The following is a 17731-nucleotide window of genomic DNA, read 5'->3' on the forward strand; positions in this document are numbered from 1 at the left end:
GGGGGGGTGGGGTGGGCAGAAGAAACAGAGAGAACCTGAATTCTTTATATCTTTCTTTTTAACTCTTCTAAATTTATTCGGGTATTTAAACAAACAGAAACTACATCATGCACAGTGACTTTTCGCCTTTGTACAACAAAACTAAGTCCTCCATATCTCTGAAGAGGCTTGGTGCTTTTCTTTTTCCTTTCTTTCAGTAACATCAGGCAGACTTTTCGATGTTATCCAGTTTTGCACAGTCACTAGAGTGTCGCATCATGAATTATTAAATCAGTGCTTCGTGGTAATACATAATTTCTTATCAATTATTCATGCTAATGTGTGTGTAGTTTACTTAATTGTGTTATTGACGATCAAAAGTAATTTCCTGAAAGTCCTCAAGGACACAAAATTTAATCAGCGTAACTACTTTTCAGATGCAATGCTGTTAAGTATTCTTAATTTGCTCAACAGTTCACTTATTTATGTACCTTTCTGGAGGAAATACGAGTTTAATCAAACAATTAGATTGAAGAGTTAGTGTACATAAGGGCTCGAGCTTACATCGTTCGACAGAACATTCATAATTACAGGGAAACGGAAGCAACTTTGCCACTTTTTGGCAAATCATTTCATCTCTGTACTCAACAAGCGAAATACAGCAGGAAGAAGGACTTGTTTTTTTTTTTTTTTAAGGAGACAGTGTATTTTATCAAATGCTTTGCGGTAATCAGAGACGAGGCACAGTACGCTTAAGAGTATGATTTGAGGGGGTTCTGGGGGGAGGGTAAAAAAAGGGGGCAGGGTGACCTGAAGGCAGAACCTCTGATTATAATAACTGAAAGGAAAATAATCATAAAAGCAATAACAGTTTGCATGGAAACACCATCAGCAAGCCGTCAGAGACCGCAAACTATCACGCTATTGCACATTTCCCCTTTGATCGCTTCAAGTTCACTATCCACACGAGAGAGGACAGACACATTTGACTGAAACTGAAACCTCTTATGAAATTTGGCCCTTTAGAATTAATTCTCTTCACACCACGAGGAAGCCCTCTTCCCCATGCTCCATTTCTGCATGTACGCCATTCTTGTCTCATTGCCTTTTTTTCTTTCACTTAAAAAAAAATAAAAACAAACAAACAAAAAACACAACTAGAGAGCCCCCTCCATGGGCCAGGGACCTGTGGACAGGTAGTTCATCCAGACACGTGCTTATTTCAGAGGCGTTCCTGGGGGGTTTCTTCCTCCTCTGAGGGCTCTCAGCATCCCCTGGAGCAAAGTGCTGCTTTCCAGTTGGTCCACTCTCACCCACCTAGAGATCTAGTCCAGAGAGGCAAGGGCTGCAGGTGGGCGCTGCCGCTGTGGGGACCACACTCGCTCCGGACCTGCAGTGTCAAGATGGTGGCCCCAGGTCTTGGAGCTGACGGCCTGTCTGACCGGCCAGGCCTCCCTGGCCAGAGGTGCCCAATGGCAGAGCTACCATGTACCCCCGGGGCAGGCTGTGTCCTGCCATCCCCTCCCTACTCCACGTCTTCTCACCTTCTAACCTAACCAAGCCCACAGCCAGCATCCTCCAGCATGAGAAAGGATGGCGTTGCTGCTAGTCTTGGCAGAGGGAAGAGAGTTGGTTGGGATCACACCAGTTTCCTGGTTCTTAATGTAAGGGAGGACAGTCCCATTTCATAGCATGAGACTTAGCTCTGGGCGTCTCTCAAAGATGGCCCATGCCATGGTTCTTTGGGTTGATGAGACCTTCAAAGGTGGCCCAGGAGAGGGACAGGAAGGTGATGGGGTGAATAACTCTCCTTCCCTCCAGACTTCTGGGCCAAGATGGAAACCCCAGGGGTCTCACCACGGAGCAGACTCTGGTACCCATGAGTACCATCGGGACCTGTCGCCAAAGAAGCCAGGACAAAACAGCTCCACTGGCGGGACTCCAGAGGCACTCTCCAGAGACCGGGGAGCTGTGGGTCTCGCTTCCTTTCCTGAGTCCGAGAGGAGGCCCTGGGCAGCAGGCTTCTTCCTCGCTCTTTGGAGAGTTTTCCATGGGGGCTGAGGCTGGGAGAAGCAAGGGGGGTTGGGCACGGCGGGCTTGGGCACTCGGGACCCTCATACACTCTTCTCACCCTCGCTCTGTTCCTTGCTGGGAGGGGTCTTGTCCTGGCTGCCGTCGGGGGGCGCCGGCTTGGCCGCAGGGCTGGGGCTGCTGCTGCTGGACGGCAGGAGGTTGGCCGACTGCAGGACGGCCTCCGAGTGTTCACGAGCTTTCATGCGCAGGGCTGCCACGCTGGCCGTGCGGTTAGTCTGACAGCCGTAGGGGGGGAGGAAGGAGAGCCCCATGGGGTCTGGGACACAGCAAGAGCACAGTGGGCCCCCTGGAAGAAGGAGAAACAACAGGCTGCCATCACTGTCCACATTTCGCTCTCTCAGACTTGGGTGCGGGCAAGAGGCTGATTGATCCTGTTTGGTTCCAAACACTAAAGGGAGAGGCGACAAATGCTCAGGACCCCAAAGATGCACAACTCAAGAGATCCAGCTGATAGTCCAAGGGATTACCAGAGTATCAGGGAGAACCGACCAGTCTTGGTTCCCTTACCAACCAGCTGTGTGGCCTTAGACCAATATCTTGACTTCTCTGAGCCCAGGCTTTTCCTTCTGTAAAATGAAATGATCCCCACCTCACAGGATCATTATGAGGATCCAGTGAAGTAATGCCACACACCCCAAACTATGTGTCAAAGCACCCCTAAGAACTCACAAGGGCCTTGCAGGGATATTTTAAATTTTCAAAGGCAAGGGGAAGCCAGCCACGTCTGATGGACACCGTGAAGCTGCTGGACGAGGCAGCTCACAGCTTCATCAGGAGATCTCACTGCACTCCCTTCAAGGATGTCATACATTTGTGAAGCTGGATTTTGCAAGTACCACACAAAAATCCACACGGAACATAAAATGAGGGGTGGTGGCATCCAACGTGATTCCACAGTTAGAGAAGCCATGCAGAGCCCATTGGTGTACATCCCATTGGTAGCTATTTAAGAATAAAAGAAAAATATTACTTTTCTTTCAATTTATAAGTGATATTTTTCAAATGGCTACTAAGTTGTTGGGACATAAACACTCACTGAGTTACTTGGACCTAACCATTTAATGAACAGAACTGGTAGGTATTTTTTATGGCCCAGGAGAGTCACGAAACATTAACCTGAGGTTCAAGGGACCCTCAGGGCACCGTGAACTAAGGTTTGAGAAGCTCTGATGGCCTCAGTTTGGAAAGCACTCAGCACAGGTCCGATGTGTGAAATGGGACTTAGGAACAGTTGCCCGGCCCCGAGCCTGCCGGCCAGCACTGCATAAACCACTCCAGGGACAGGGCCGGTGTTGAGGAGCCTCCCTTTTCACAGGTCACCCTCAACTGTGCATTTATTCAATGACTGGCCCATGAACACCTGGCACTGGTCTCGACCCTCGTGACCACTCAGCAGGAATAAGGCAGCAAGATCCCCGGCCTCATGGAGCACAGTTCCGGTGGAGAGGCACACCACAGCCCAGGCACCCCTCATGCAAAGGCAGGCGGCAGTAAGTGCTATTTAAAACGGGAATGGAGTGTGATGCTTGGTAGATACCTGAGTGCAACGTCAGAGAAACAGACACGTGAAGGCCCAGGAGAGAGCACGACAGTTGGGGAGAAGACCAGTGCAATGGCACCGAAGTGGGGAGAGCACGGCTCAGAGAGCAACAGGGCATTCCGAGTGACCAAAGCCAGAGGCTACAGGGGAGGAGGACAGCGGATGAGTCGGGGGCCGCCAGGGCCAGGCGGGACACAGGGAGGGGAAGCCCCAGCGGGTTTGAGTAGAGAGTGTCTGGAGCTTCACTGCATCGGGGAGAGGATGGGGAGGCTACTGCAATAACGCAGGCCCAGCTGATGGCGGCTTGGCCCAAGGTGGCTAGAGGGGAGGTGATGAGAGGTGGCCAGATGCTGGGTTTATGCTCAAGGTTAGCACCTGTGCAAATTGTCCTTGGACTGCAGGTGGAGGCTGATGAAAAGAAGGAATCACAGACGACACCTAGGTTTGGGCCTGAGCACCCGAATGAATGAATGGAGGTGCCATTTCCAAGATGGGGAAAAACAGAGACAAAGGTGTGTGTGTGCGGGGGGGATATGGAGAGTCTGGCCGTGGAATCCTGAGGTCCTGATGACTATCCAAGTTCTGAGGGGACAGTTGAGCAATGCTGGCACCACCGCAAGCGCAGGTGTGGTGGCTGGAGTCACAGACCTGCACCCAGACTGGGTGGGTGGACACGGCTGCTGACATGACATAATTTGAGAGACTTCCTGAGCCTCTGGACAGGTCAAACGGTGCCCCATGCACCACGTGTGATTCCTGCAGGAGATGAGCATCGCCACAGCCTCTGCCCCCAGCTGGCTCCGGAGCCCCATCCCACCAGGGCAGCAGGAGACGGTGCACCGTGGCCCTGCCACGGACAGTTAGTTGGGAGTCAGTGCCTGTCCCGGAGGCCTAAGACCTGGGAGGGGCCAGCAAAGCCAGCCCCTCCAGGCTCCACCCACCCCTCGGCTCTTCTGAAAGTGCACACCAGCTTTGGAAGAAGCAGCATTGCAAATAGGGAGTATTTGGGGACCAAAATCCGTATTTGTTGAATGAATCCAAGTTCCTCCCTGTGACCTTCCAGCCCTTGAGTGCTGGGGCCCCCATCGCCCTCTCGTCCTCCTTCTCATGTGCCGCCCAGGCCTCCTTTCAGATGCTCAAACCACCGTCACAGCGAAGCCCTACACAGGAGCTCTACTCGCTAGAGCAAACATGTGTAGGTACCAGGCACTGCGCTTGTAAGCACACCATGACTTCACGCATCTCAGCTTTGGAACAATCCTAGGAAGTGGGCTCTGTGATTATCCCCTTTTGCAGATGAGGAGACTGAGGTTAAATGGTAAGTGGCAGAGCCGGTCGTCACACCAGGCAGAGGGCCGGCTCCTTAACCAGCGTGTCCCTCCATCTGGAAAGAGGACACATTCCTCCCCCTCCCTTGGGCCTTCTTGGCCGAGCTCTGCCTGGGAATGAAGATACCCTCCCTCCGGCTTGGGGCTCCCTCTCTGTCTTTAGGGCTCCATTTGACCATCATGTCCTCAGGGGGCCCTTTGGGATCTCCTCGTCCAGGGCAGGATCCCCCGTTACGCTCCGTCAGAACTTCACCCTCACGTCTTCAGGCACTGGCCACAGGCGGTAAGTGGATCCTCAATGGTTTGTGGCTGCTTTCTTGTCTGCCTGCCCCTACAAACCCCCAAGGGGGCAAGCATTTTTCTGCTTCATTCACTACTTTGTCCCCAACACCTAGCACAGTGCCTGGGACAGGCCAGGCCTATGGGAAACATCTGTGGCAGGAAGGAGGGAGGCAAGGGAGGGCCACCCAGCCCCAGGGCCCACGTGTAGAATCAGCCTTCAGCTATGCCAGCAGCTGGGACGTTACCACCCTCCTTTCCTGGGGACAGCCTTCCCTGTGCCGGAGCCAGGCTCCTTTCTCTCTTGAAGCACATTTGGGTATCTTTCTCTTCCTTTCCAAGCCTGCTCAGAGGCAAAAGGAAGCTCACCCTTACCAGCACCTAGTGTGGCCTCTCGTCACCATTCTGGCTGCCCTGAGGGGAGGGCATCACTCAGCCCCATGTTCCAGGTAAGGAAACGAGACCCCAGTAACTGCCCAAGTTCTCACAGTTCGTGACAGAAGTGGGACCAGAACCTTCTGGTGGCCTTTCCCTTCTCCTCTAGTGTAATAGGAGGTTAACGTGCAGCCATCACTTCCTGCCTCAGTTTTGATGGAGGGGCCAGTACAGCAGGCAGCAGATGGCAAGATGAGCGTGAGATGAACCACAAGTGCCCAGGTTACACAGGAAATTCCGAGAGCCCGTTCCACAACCCACACTCCTGGCTGACTCTAGCCTGGTCATGTTTCCAGAGACAGCAGGAAACAAACAAAAAGTTACATGGGGTCAAACCCTGTTATCCTGATGGTTCCACTTCTCCCAGTGGCTCAAACAGACAGCCGCACGCTGACAGCAGTCTCAGCCCCTGGGTGGGCTTGGTCTTGGCTGGGAACAGTGCCTGTGCCCTGAGCCTGGGGGGCCATCCCGAGGGCGACGACCCTCCCTTCAGGGGAGGCCTTCCTCCCCTCCAAGTCCTTCCCAAGGGGAGCTCATGTGGGAAGAGAACAGAATACAGAGCACAGTGAACCCTCTCAGCAGTGGGAGCTTGACTGAGGCTATGGGCTTTGGGGGACCTGGAGGGGCCAGAGTCTCCAGGCCCAGGCCTGAGCAGCTGACCCCAAGTCAGGCCAGCCCGAGAGGGACACAGACTCAATGTGCATGTCTCGGGCTGGTTCTTGTCCCCAGCAAGGCCTTGCTCTGATGTAACATCAAAGAAGGAGTTAACTAGTCTGTGACTCAGTGATGAGCATGTCACCTGCAAGATGAAGAAGTGCCACTTGGACAAGACAGAGCCTCCTGGATCCACAGCCTACACCTGCTAGGTCACACCTGCAGCAGGCAAGTCCCCGCGAAAGCCACCAATAACTATCAATATATTCCTGGCCCACAAAACCCAGATTCAGAGGTAAAGAAATAAGTTAACTCACAGAATGGAGGCTGCAGGAGGGAGAGAGTCTGTGTGCCTCACCTAGTTCACCCCCTACACTAGACATGGGGAAACCAAGGACCAGATGAACCCAATGACTCTGGGAGACCCTGGTTTAAAACTGTAAGGGCTATGCACACAGTGGAATATTATTTGGCCTTAAAAAGGAAGGAAATTATGACACAGGCTACAACGTGGATGAACCTCAAGGACATTATGCTAGGTGAACTAAGCCAGTCAGAAAAAGACAAATTCCGTATGATTCCATTTGTATGAGGTACCTAGAGTAATCAGATTCATAGAGACAGAAAGTAGAATGGTGGTTGCCAGAGGCTGAGGGTATGGGAGTGAAGAGTTAAGGTGTAATGGGCACACAGTTCAGTCTGGGAAGATGACAGAGTTCTGGAGATGGATGGTGGTGACGGTTAATAATGTATAACATGTATAATATCAAGGACGTGTAAAATAACAAGGACATATTCAACACTTCTGAACTATATGCTTAGACATGGTTAAGACAGAAAATGTTATCATATGTATATTTTACCACAATTAAAACTAAACCAAAATAAAATAAAATAAATTCTTAAAAACAAAACTGTAAGAGCTAAAAGAGAGTTCAGGTCAAGGTCATCGGGAAAATGAGGACCGCTCAAGGCTGGAACTCCTCCTTGCCCCTCCAGTGGGTGAGGACCCCCAAAGTGCCTCAGGCCACCCACACACATCTGTGAGAGGCACCCTCAACCGATCTCACCCACCCCATCTCTGGCTGAGGAAGCATCAGGCAGTTTGTACACCTCCCTTGAGCCCTGCCTCTGTCTCATGACTGAACTGTGCCCTTTGGGTGTGCATTTCTAAAGCAGGACAGGACTTCCCTGGTGGCACAGTGATTGAGAGGCCGCCTGCCGATGCAGGGGACACGGGTTCATGCCCCGGTCCAGGAAGATCCCACATTCCGCGGAGCAGCCAGGCCCGTGAGCCATGGCCGCTGAGCCTGCGCGTCCGGAGCCTGTGCTCCGCAAAGGGAGAGGCCACAACAGTGAGAGGCGCGCGTACCGCAAAAAATAAAAGAAATAAATAAAGCAGGGTAACAGACCCTGAGAGGTGCACCCAGGCCAACAAAAGTCTTTGGCATGAAGCCCCTCACAGACGTCACCCTCTTTCCTCATCAACACCCCAAGTCTGAACAACAGCTGAGTGTCCATCAAAGGGGGGCAATACTCATAGGTGGACTCAAAAACATCTGAACAGCTACCTGGAGGAATGCTGAGAAATGAGCCACTGGGAGTCGCCTCCTCTCCACACTGCCCTGCCCTCCCTGGGTGAGAACATGGAAGACGTGCCGACCCAGACGGCAGATGCCGGCAAGACTAAGAGAGGCCATCTGGACAGCAGACAAGATCAAAGGCGAACAAGGAGACAAATCTCATTCGATGATATTTATCAGGGAAACGTGTGACGTCTGTGCTCTGCACCCAAGGATCCAACTGTCGAAAGGGGGATGTGTCTCAGCACTAGAGCACGTGGTCCATATGACGTCACAGTAAGTTCACTGTGACGCCATATTGGGTGGGTTGCGGAGGCAGAAGCTGCAGAAAAAGGGAGGGGAAAGTCATGGTCAGACCGTCAGGCCAGAGGGAGGGAGTTGGGGGGAGGAGGGAAAAGTGAAAGAACCGGGGCCATTTAGGCACAGTGGATATGAGGTAACTGCCTCTCTCTGGGGGTGGGTTGAATAGAAGCAGTGGGCGGAGTGAGAGAAAGAAGGGTTTTCTTTTCTTTACCGTCAGCGTGCTATGCATGTGTGGTGGGCTCTCTCTGGGAGGTGATGGGTTTCTGGTCATAATATCCTGAAGCTCCCTTGACAGGATGTTGTAGAAATCTTCATGCACAATATGGGCTATTGGACAAGTTTTTAAATCCCCTTCAACAAAAAAATGAGTGGTTTTAGAATGGGCTGTGAATTACAAAGCTAAGTTTTCCTTCCAACTTTAACATGTGTTCAGAATTTCAATTGATTTCAATTGAACTTAAATTGTCCAACAACCAGCATCTGCCTTAACCATTTTTTAACACAGGAAAAAAAAAAAAAAAGTGATTTCTACAAATAGGATCCTTTTAGACCTAACTCTTGATTTCTCCACGATTTCACAGTACCAACAGCAGTACGAGATTTCTCCACGTGTCTCTGCCTAAACAACTTCATCAACCTGGAGCACTACTGAAAACCAGTAGTAGCAAAATAGGGACGCATCCTTTGCAATGTTCAGGGCAGCAGATGAACACATAGTTACCGAGAAAAAAACCCAGACTCCAAAACCCATGCGCTTTTCCCATGAAAAGCAGTCTCAAAGCCCTCACCACGTGCTGAAAGACTCTTCCAAGTGCACTGCTAACATAAGTTGTTTGTCTTACAAGGCTGCCGCAAGCTTGAAAGGTAATAGCAGAAACATTAATGGGTAATATTGAGAAAAGAGACAAAAAAATTATAAAACAGCCCCAAAACTTAACATGCACAGTAACCTGGGGCCATTTAGTACAAGGCAAGCAAAGTAGCACGCCTCAGGATGGCCGGAAGCCATCCGTCACCGGACAACAACAGGAACCATCACAAGAGATGACGTTTGAAAGGGCTTTGAAAACCGAACAAAGCTTACGTCTATTAATGATGGGGCGACACAGAGTCGGCCGTGAGAGAGGCTCTGTCCTCCTCTTTATTATGTCAGGGTGGTGACAGACACTTTAGAAAATGTCTACCCCCAAACCAAGTCATAATTATCAAAATCCTATAAAATGAGAGTGGCGATAAGACGTCTCTGGGGTCTGAAAGCCGGATACAGCCTGCTGAGGAGGAAGAAAGTGGGCTTTGATGTCTGGCTCCTGACTCCACCGTTAACTAGTCATGGGACTTCTCACCAACTTTCCAAGCTCCAGCGTCCTCATCTGTAAGAGGAGGTAATACACCTACCTTAGGAGAAATTCTATAAAGCACCTAGCACTAAGTCCTGCAATAATTATTATTTCTATGACCCCATACAAAATAAAGGGCAAGAATAATTCACAATTCACAGCTTATTCAAGTTACGCATTCAATTCAGCGGCCTGCGAAGAACTCAGTTGCTCTGAGCATCCCCGGGAGGAAACGAAGAATGAACAGTGCCTCGAGATGTGTGACTGTGCTGTGAGCATCCTCCACCCTGCGTATCCCTACACTGTTTTCACAGCTGTGTGGGTTCATTGGTGAAGCCTTTTCCATGAGACCAAAAAGTAGAAAAATTTATTCTGCCAATAGAATCTTGAGGAGTAAGCCAAACAAACTTTAAAAGTCTCATCTTTTTTTTTTTTTTTTTTTTTTTTTTTTGCGGTACGCGGGCCTCTCACTGTTGTGGCCTCTCCCGTTGCGGAGCAACAGGCTCCGGACGCGCAGGCTCAGTGGCCATGGCTCACTGGCCCAGCCGCTCCGCGGCATGTGGGATCCTCCCACACCGGGGCACGAACCCGTGTCCCCTGCATCGGCAGGCGGACTCTCAACCACTGCGCCACCAGGGAAGCCCTAAAAGTCTCATCTTTTAATGACCAGATTTCCAGACTTGGGGCTCTAGTTTTCTTCTCTTTTCTTTTTTTAATCTATCAAAAAGCTACAATCACCAATGGGCTAAAAATTAAATTAGCTACAAAGGAAGTCATCCCCATGTGGCACATAGCACCAAGAAACTATGAATAACCTGACCGCCCGATACGAGAAAGTTGATTGAATAGGTTATAATTGCCATATTGAATGCACTGAAGCTATGACAAAATTATGTTGTAGGAGGATATTTGGTGCCATGAAAAATAATAAAATATTAGGTTTAAAAAGTAGGTTAAGAAACAGTAAGTCAAAATGATCCCATTTTGTGTAGGTGTGCATATTTATATACATACATATACATATATACACAATACATACATATATTTGCATAGTACATATGTATATATGCATACATGCAGCCATATACCATATCCATATGTGGTCACAAGTATGTATAATATATAATTTTATTTAGCAACAGAAAATATTTATAAATTTAAATTTTTAATTAAAATTTAAAAATTCTAAATAAGTTCTAAACTAAATTTTTTTTTTTTTCTTTTGGCTGTGTGGCTTGCAGGATCTTAGTTCCCCGACCAGGGATTGAACCCCGGCCCCCGGCAGCGGAAGCACCGAGTCCTAACCACTGGACCGCCAGGGAATTCCCTAAAATACATAAATTTATTAGTGATATATATTTATAAATGGGAAGAAAGCAAACGTACCAGTAGCAAATATTCATAGTGGTTGATTCTGGATGCTAAGATTATGAATGATTTTTATATTTTTCTTTGGGTTTTGCTGTACTTTCCACTTTTTCTAAACTGACCAAGTATTACTCTCACAATAAGAGTGTCTTTTTTGTGACTCATGATTTCCCTTCTCCTTTCATTCAAATGATGGGATAGATGCTCTCCTTCAGGGCAGAGTTCCACTGAGGTTTCTAAGGAATAAGAGCTGTACCCTCAGCACCCGGCTGAGGCTCCACGACTGCTAATGGCTTCAGTCTGCACTAGAGTAACTGACTGGCAAACATGGAGCTGAGGGCTGACCATGGAAAACCCACCAGGAACATTCTGTCTATCTCCCATTCGGCCGGGATCGAAGTCGGTGATCCCTGGCATGGGATGCGACCAACCATCAGCCAGCAAAGCCCTTAAAAGGCCACAATTTCTTCCCTCTCACCCTACCATGCGTGCCATCACCAAAGCCCGTACAAGAGCCTCCAAGCCTCCAAATGCAGCCTGAAAATTATGTTGTTTGAAGAACTTGCTACCTCTTGGACACTAAATTAAAACACACAGTTAGATTTCCATTAAGTTACAGCAAATTCTGCTGAATTGATCGAATCGGCCTACATTCCTATATGACATCATGCTTTAAAGGCTTGGCCTGAACATAAATACTTAATGTAATAAATACAGTCTGAAATAGTTGATCTCCTTGGCAGTTTAATTGATCTACTACAGAGACTGACAGGAAAAATTAAGTTAGTTCTGTCTCCTCTCTGCCGAAAGCACATTTTCACCATAGAAAGGCACATGAACGATAATTTTGGTTACAAGTAGAGCTCTCACACATCGATTTCTTGTCGAACGTTCAGGTTAAGGGTAAAGAGTATGGAGCAAGGAAATGAGTAAGTGGATTTATGAGACCTTTCACATAAATACTACAGTTCATTTCTTTTTTTTTTTTTGCTTTATAGCAAAGTAAATAAATGAATGAACATATTCTGTGATTCCTAATACCAGTTCCTTACAGTTTACGAGGAATATTTGGGTGGCAGTGTTAGTAGATGCCTACAGTATTTAGGCAGAGATTTGTAGATGCAGTGGCTAAGCGTGTTCACCAGTAATCAAATACACAACAGGGTCCAATTCACTCCTGGGTGACTACTACCACAGAACCCCCGAAGTGCTTTCTCCTGTACCTGTGTTATGGTTTTGATTGCCTCTTTACCATGAGTTGTGTTTATTTTTGTACCCACCGCACCTCCCAAACTTGCAGGGTAAGGGCTTTCACCTACGTCACCCACACAGCCCTGATTGCAGAGCTAATATTTCCAATGTGGGTACAAAGTAAGCACTTGAATATTTGGGGGAGGGAGAAAAGGAGGGAGAGTCTATCTTTCCTGACTGAGGGGATATATTTTAATTGCTCAAAGGTTGCCAGCTCCCAGGTTCTAAGCTTCCTCAATACCCCATGGAAAGAAAAACTATGGTCATCACAGAGTTACCCAATCTGATTAATGCCGAAATCCCCAGGTTAATTTGGCAGGTTATGCTGGAGGAGTGGACTCTAAATCCCTCCCTGTCGTAATTCCACGTGTGCATGCACTGTCCCAACATCTGCTTATTCACTCAGCAAATGCTCCCTGACAGGAGTCGGCTCAGCCGACCGTCCCTCATGCTGTGACCCAGTCTCGGGGCCAGCGCCAATGTCCCATTTCTGCTTGGATACCTTTGAAGGGGTGAGCAAATGATGACAGCACCCAGATTCAAGGACCCTGGCACAGCCAGAGGAGCAGCAGGGACACGCGTTCTAGGTGATCCGATGCCAATAAGCGTCACCCTCCCTCCCGGCGGCTGCCAGAACTCTGGATGGGCAGCCTGCTTCCCCGCTGCCTCTGGGCACAAGCCAGGAGCCCTCTGCTCAGCTCCCTGCCCTCCAGGGCCCCATTGATTAGCAGGAAGGGCAAACTCATCAGCACCCATAGGAAATGGCTTCTGGAAAGTGAGTTGCAGTTTTTAAAGCCAGAGAATGATAGCAGGGGCCTGTAAAAGGAACGGAATCAATACAGGGTGTGGGGAGCTGGCAGGTGGGACACTTGGGTCCCTGGCTTGTCTTACCTCTGGCAGAGGCACTGTGTGACCTTGGGCAGTCCTAGCCCCTCTCCGAGCCTCAATTTCCCCCACTGTATCCTGGAGAAGTGGTGGTAACATACTCATCAAGGAGATTCCTTACAAACGTTAAGCGCTGGGGTTCTCCACCCCTGCCTTCCTGACATCGGCTAGGCACCGAGAGGCTAGGGCTGACCAAACCACCTCCCCCCTGAGGACAGACCATGTCCTGGACCTCAGGTGCCCTGTTCCCCAAACACCTGCACCTTCAGAAATAAGCCAGGAGCCCCTGCAAGGCTGTGCTGCTTTCCTAAAGCTGCACACACACCGCGGACCTCAGGCTGAGAGCCTCTCCCATTGAGGAGTGAACGCCTACAGGAAGCGGGATCCTCTGCCCCAGAAATCCAAACCCAGACCCTAATCAGATCCCAAGTGATCTCTTGGCCTCATCCTCATAACCCTAATAACACTCACCAGCGCCTACCGGGCACTTGGATGTGCCAGGCACAGATACGCACGCTACAGACCACAGGCAATATTGGGTATGGCCATGACGACCCTCATGTTACAGATGAGGAGACTGGGGTCTCCCCTAAGTTGGCCTTATAAAGGGAAGGAGGCAGTGAAGGGCCATGGCTGGTCTGACTCCAGAGCCTGGGCTCATCTTGAGGCCACACCATCCTCTCCAAGGACCGTGGCTCCATCCAGCCTCACACTTTGTCCCTTCCTCAAACAGCCAGCCTCAGTGCCTTTGCTCATGCTCTTCTGTCAGACGCCTGGAGTGCCCACACCCACTGGTCAGCTCCTACAGCTCCTTCAAGCCCAACTCAAGCATTTCCTCTGGAAAACCTTCCTCATTCCTACAGAGAAAGAGTTCCTCCCTCCTCTGGGCTTCCCCCACACCTTGCATGCCCCTGTTGGCCTCTATGAGGGCACGTGACGGTGTCACAAGTGTCTCCCTCCCCAAGCCCACGCCCAGTCTTGAGCCCCTTAGGGTAGGGTTGTATCTAATTCATCAAAGGATGCTCAGCCCCCCATTCAGAGACTGACAAAGTAGGGTGCTCAGTGGGTACTGAATGAAGAACAGAAGTCTCCAGCAGTTTCTGGGGCCCAGCAAGTGGTCCGCAGTACAGGGCCAAGGCCAGTAGACTGGGGTCTCCTAAGTGAGGCAGGTCTCCCAGGGCCAGAACAGCACGACTTTCTTTCCTTCTTTGCCCAAACGTCACTACCTTTTACTCGGCACCAGACCAGACCCTGTGTAAGGGGCAGAGGTAAGTGGCTTGGAAAGATCTAGAGGTGAGTCAGATAAGGCCAGTGCCCTTAAAGTTCTTATAGTCAGGATTGGGAAGTTGGGTGTGTTCAAAAATAAACATCCCAACTCATGTCACGAGGCCAGAGTATCCTCAATACCTATAGAGTCAGTCTCTACAGAGGGCCTTCAATGAACCACTCTCCCAGTATTCACACCGGTGCGCAGTTCCCTCCACCTAGGTCTGGGCTGGCTCTGTGAGCAGCTTTAATCAATAGAATACAGCAGAAGTGACACTGTGTCTGTTCTAAGTGTACGTCTTAACAAGACCTGGCATCTTCTGCTTTTACATTCTCAGGATCCAACCTCCATCCAACTGCCACCATGGGGAGAGAGAGAGAGAAAGAGAGAGAGTGCTTCCAGCCTCCCAGCATCCCTGCCAAGGCACCAGGCACAGAAGTGATGCCATCTTGTATGTATCAGCCCCAGCTGCCATCTGACTGCAACCTCATGAGACGCCCCAGGCAAAAGCAGCAGCAGAACCGCCCGGCTGAGCCCAGCCAGTCCTTGGAATCAGGAGAGATAATAAAACAGCTGGGCAGTTCTGCTGCTGCTTTTATTATACTAAGTTGGGGGGTAAAGTAAAACAATACTGAAGCCTGGAATGGAGATTATAAGAAAAAGAAAATTATGAGCCAATTTCTTCATGATCATAGATGAAAATACCCTAAACAAAATGGCAGCCAATCCAGCTATATATAGAAAGGATAACATGTCACATCTGATTTGGGTTTATTCCAGGAATGCCCAGTCGGTTTAACATTAAACAATCAGTGTAATTTACTGTATCAATATATTGAGAAAGAAAAATCACGTGATTGTCTCAACAGCAGCAGAAAAAGTATTCGATGAGATTCAACATCCACTTATATTCATGATTTTTTAAAATAATAATTAAAATACAACTCTCAGAAAACTAGGGCAAGAGAAAAATATCTTCACTTGATAAAGGGTATCTTAAAAATAAAAAGGCAGACAGCAAACACGATTGTGAAACTGTGAGAGCTTCCCCCTGAGATCAAGAATAGGGCATAAGCCAAGGATCAGTCACAAAGACCAGATATCGTAGGATTCCATTCAATGAGACATCCACAATGGCAATAGCAGAATGTCCACAATCTATAGAGACAGAAATATTAGTGGTAACCTGGGGCAGGGAGGGTTGGGGGAAATGGGGACTGACTGCTAATAGGTCTAGGGTGATGAAAATTTTCTAAGGTCGATTGTAGTGATGGTTTCCCAACTCTTGACTACACTAAAAATCACTGAGTTGTACATTTTAATGGATGAATGGTATGGTATGTGAATTGTATTTCAATAAATCTGTTATTGAAAAAAAAAAGGCAAGGATGCCTATTATCACCACTTCTATTCAATACTGTACTAGAGGTTATGGCCAGCACAGCCAGACAAAATAAAAAAAAAAAAGAGAAATAGGGCTTCCCTGGTGGCGCAGTGGTTGAGAGTCCGCCTGATGATGCAGGGGACGTGGGTTCGTGCCCCAGTCCGGGAGGATCCCACATGCCGCAGAGCGGCTGGGCCCGGGCGTGGGCCATGGCCGCTGAGCCTGTGCATCTGGAGCCTGTGCTCCGCAGCGGGAGAGGCCACGGCAGTGAGAGGCCCATGTACCACCAAAAAAAAGAGAGAAATAAAAACTATAGTCTGCCCTTCTGTATCCGCAGGTTTCGCATCCCCAGATTCAACCAACCAATTGAAATCGATCCACCAGTTGCTTGAATCCAGGGATATGAAACCCATGGATATGGAGGGCCAACTGCATTCATTATACTACCACATTTTATATAAGGGACTCAGGATGGGTGGGTTTTGGTATGGGGGGTCGCGGAGGTCGCCCTGGAGTCAATCCCCCACGGATACCCAGGGATGACTGTATAAGGATTGGAAAGGGAGAGGCAAACCATCTTTATCGGCAGATGATCTAAGCATGTACACAGAATATCGTTAAGAATTGACAGCTAAACCTAATTACATGGATAAATCTCCCAAACATAATGCCGAGTTAAAGTAGCCAGGCACAAAAAATACAAGCTGTATGATTCCATTTATATGTATACACATGTACAGTTCAAAAAAGTTCAGACTAGACAGTAGCGTTTCTGAATGCCTACGCAGGTGGTCGGCAAAGCTGCATTACCATAAGAGTCAGCATAGTGGTTTCCTTTAGGGGGAAGAAAAGTGACATTAGTAGAAAGGGGCACAGGGATTCGGGGGCTTCTGGGATGCAGGCATAGTTCCAAAGGAAGGGTAGCACATGGGTGCTGAAAATCATTCATTAAGTTCTAGATGCATGTTTTCTGAGTTTTTGATTAACATATTTCATAATAAAACAATTTTAATTGTTTATTAAGATTGTGATTTTTTTTCTTTAATCACAGCACAGGAAAAAGTGATTAAGAGAATTAGGGGGAAAATGTTTTCAGGTGACTTGAAGGAGGAAAAGGCTGCCTCCGGCTCTGAGTTTAGCCCTGGTGGGCAAATGTTCATTGGCCAATAAAGCCCTTCCAGTCTCAGACTCTGGACACTTTATCCTGGCCTGGAAGCCCAAGGGCCAATGCCAACGCGAAGCAGGGAGGGCACACTCTTGGGTAACTAAGAGGCCCTGCTCTCAAGAAGGACATGACCAGACCCTTTCCCAGCACTGGACACCCTGCCCCTCGCCTGCCTGCTCGTCGTCACACGCATGATGCAGGCCCAGGACTGCTACTCTGATCGCTAGCATTGACTGAGCACCCACTGCGTGTCAGGACATCTCCGTCAGTCCTCACGGCTTCCGAGGCCTGCATGGATGGAGCTCCGCTATGGAGGTGGGACCAGGTGTGTGTGCCTCCAGACTCCTCCCTGCCTGGGCCTCATGTGGGACCACAGGAGCCATCTGGCCTCGCCAGGAGCCGATGGAAGGTCAGCCGTGATGCCCCGCCCAGCTGGGGAGAGTGGCTGTGACTCCCCGGCATGAGCACGGACTGAGTTATGAAAGCTCTCCCCTGGCAGCCGTAATGAATTTCCACCTCACACCCAGCTCTCCGAATCACAGGTTAGAGGCAGCTGGGCCAAGTGCGCCAGGGAGAAGGCCTCCGCTGACTGTGGCCCGTTCTGTGGCCAGCACTTCCCCGGAACAAGCCCAAGCGCTTCCCTCGGCCATTAATAACTTCCTCTGCATTAATGAATTGTGAACAGGAGGCTGGCCATTAAGACAGTGCAGGAAAGCTCTTTGTGTTGCAAAGGCTTTTTCTCTGGACACCCATTATTGTTATGCAAACCCTGACTTCATGGGGTAGGGTCCCGCTGCCTTTTTATTTTTAAGTTTCCGTGGGACATTCAATCAAGAAACACACTGACTGCATGCCTGGCCAGGATGCGCCCTCTCTGAC

At 49.2% G+C, this 17731-nt stretch overlaps 1 protein-coding gene across 1 annotated transcript in view; it reads right to left on the minus strand.

The window, feature by feature from the left end:
- Nucleotides 1-2093: 2093 nt before the first annotated feature.
- DRGX (dorsal root ganglia homeobox) overlaps nt 2094-17731 on the minus strand; it is a 31060-nt gene continuing 15422 nt past the window's right edge. Inside the window, exon 6 of the mRNA XM_024739116.1 lies at nt 2094-2359. Within this exon, the coding sequence (XP_024594884.1) occupies nt 2094-2359 (266 nt within the window). The remainder of the gene's footprint in view (nt 2360-17731) is intronic.

This window comes from Neophocaena asiaeorientalis, unplaced genomic scaffold (genome assembly GCF_003031525.2).
Source record: "Neophocaena asiaeorientalis asiaeorientalis breed wild unplaced genomic scaffold, Neophocaena_asiaeorientalis_V1.1 scaffold202, whole genome shotgun sequence".
Lineage (NCBI taxonomy): Eukaryota > Metazoa > Chordata > Mammalia > Artiodactyla > Phocoenidae > Neophocaena > Neophocaena asiaeorientalis.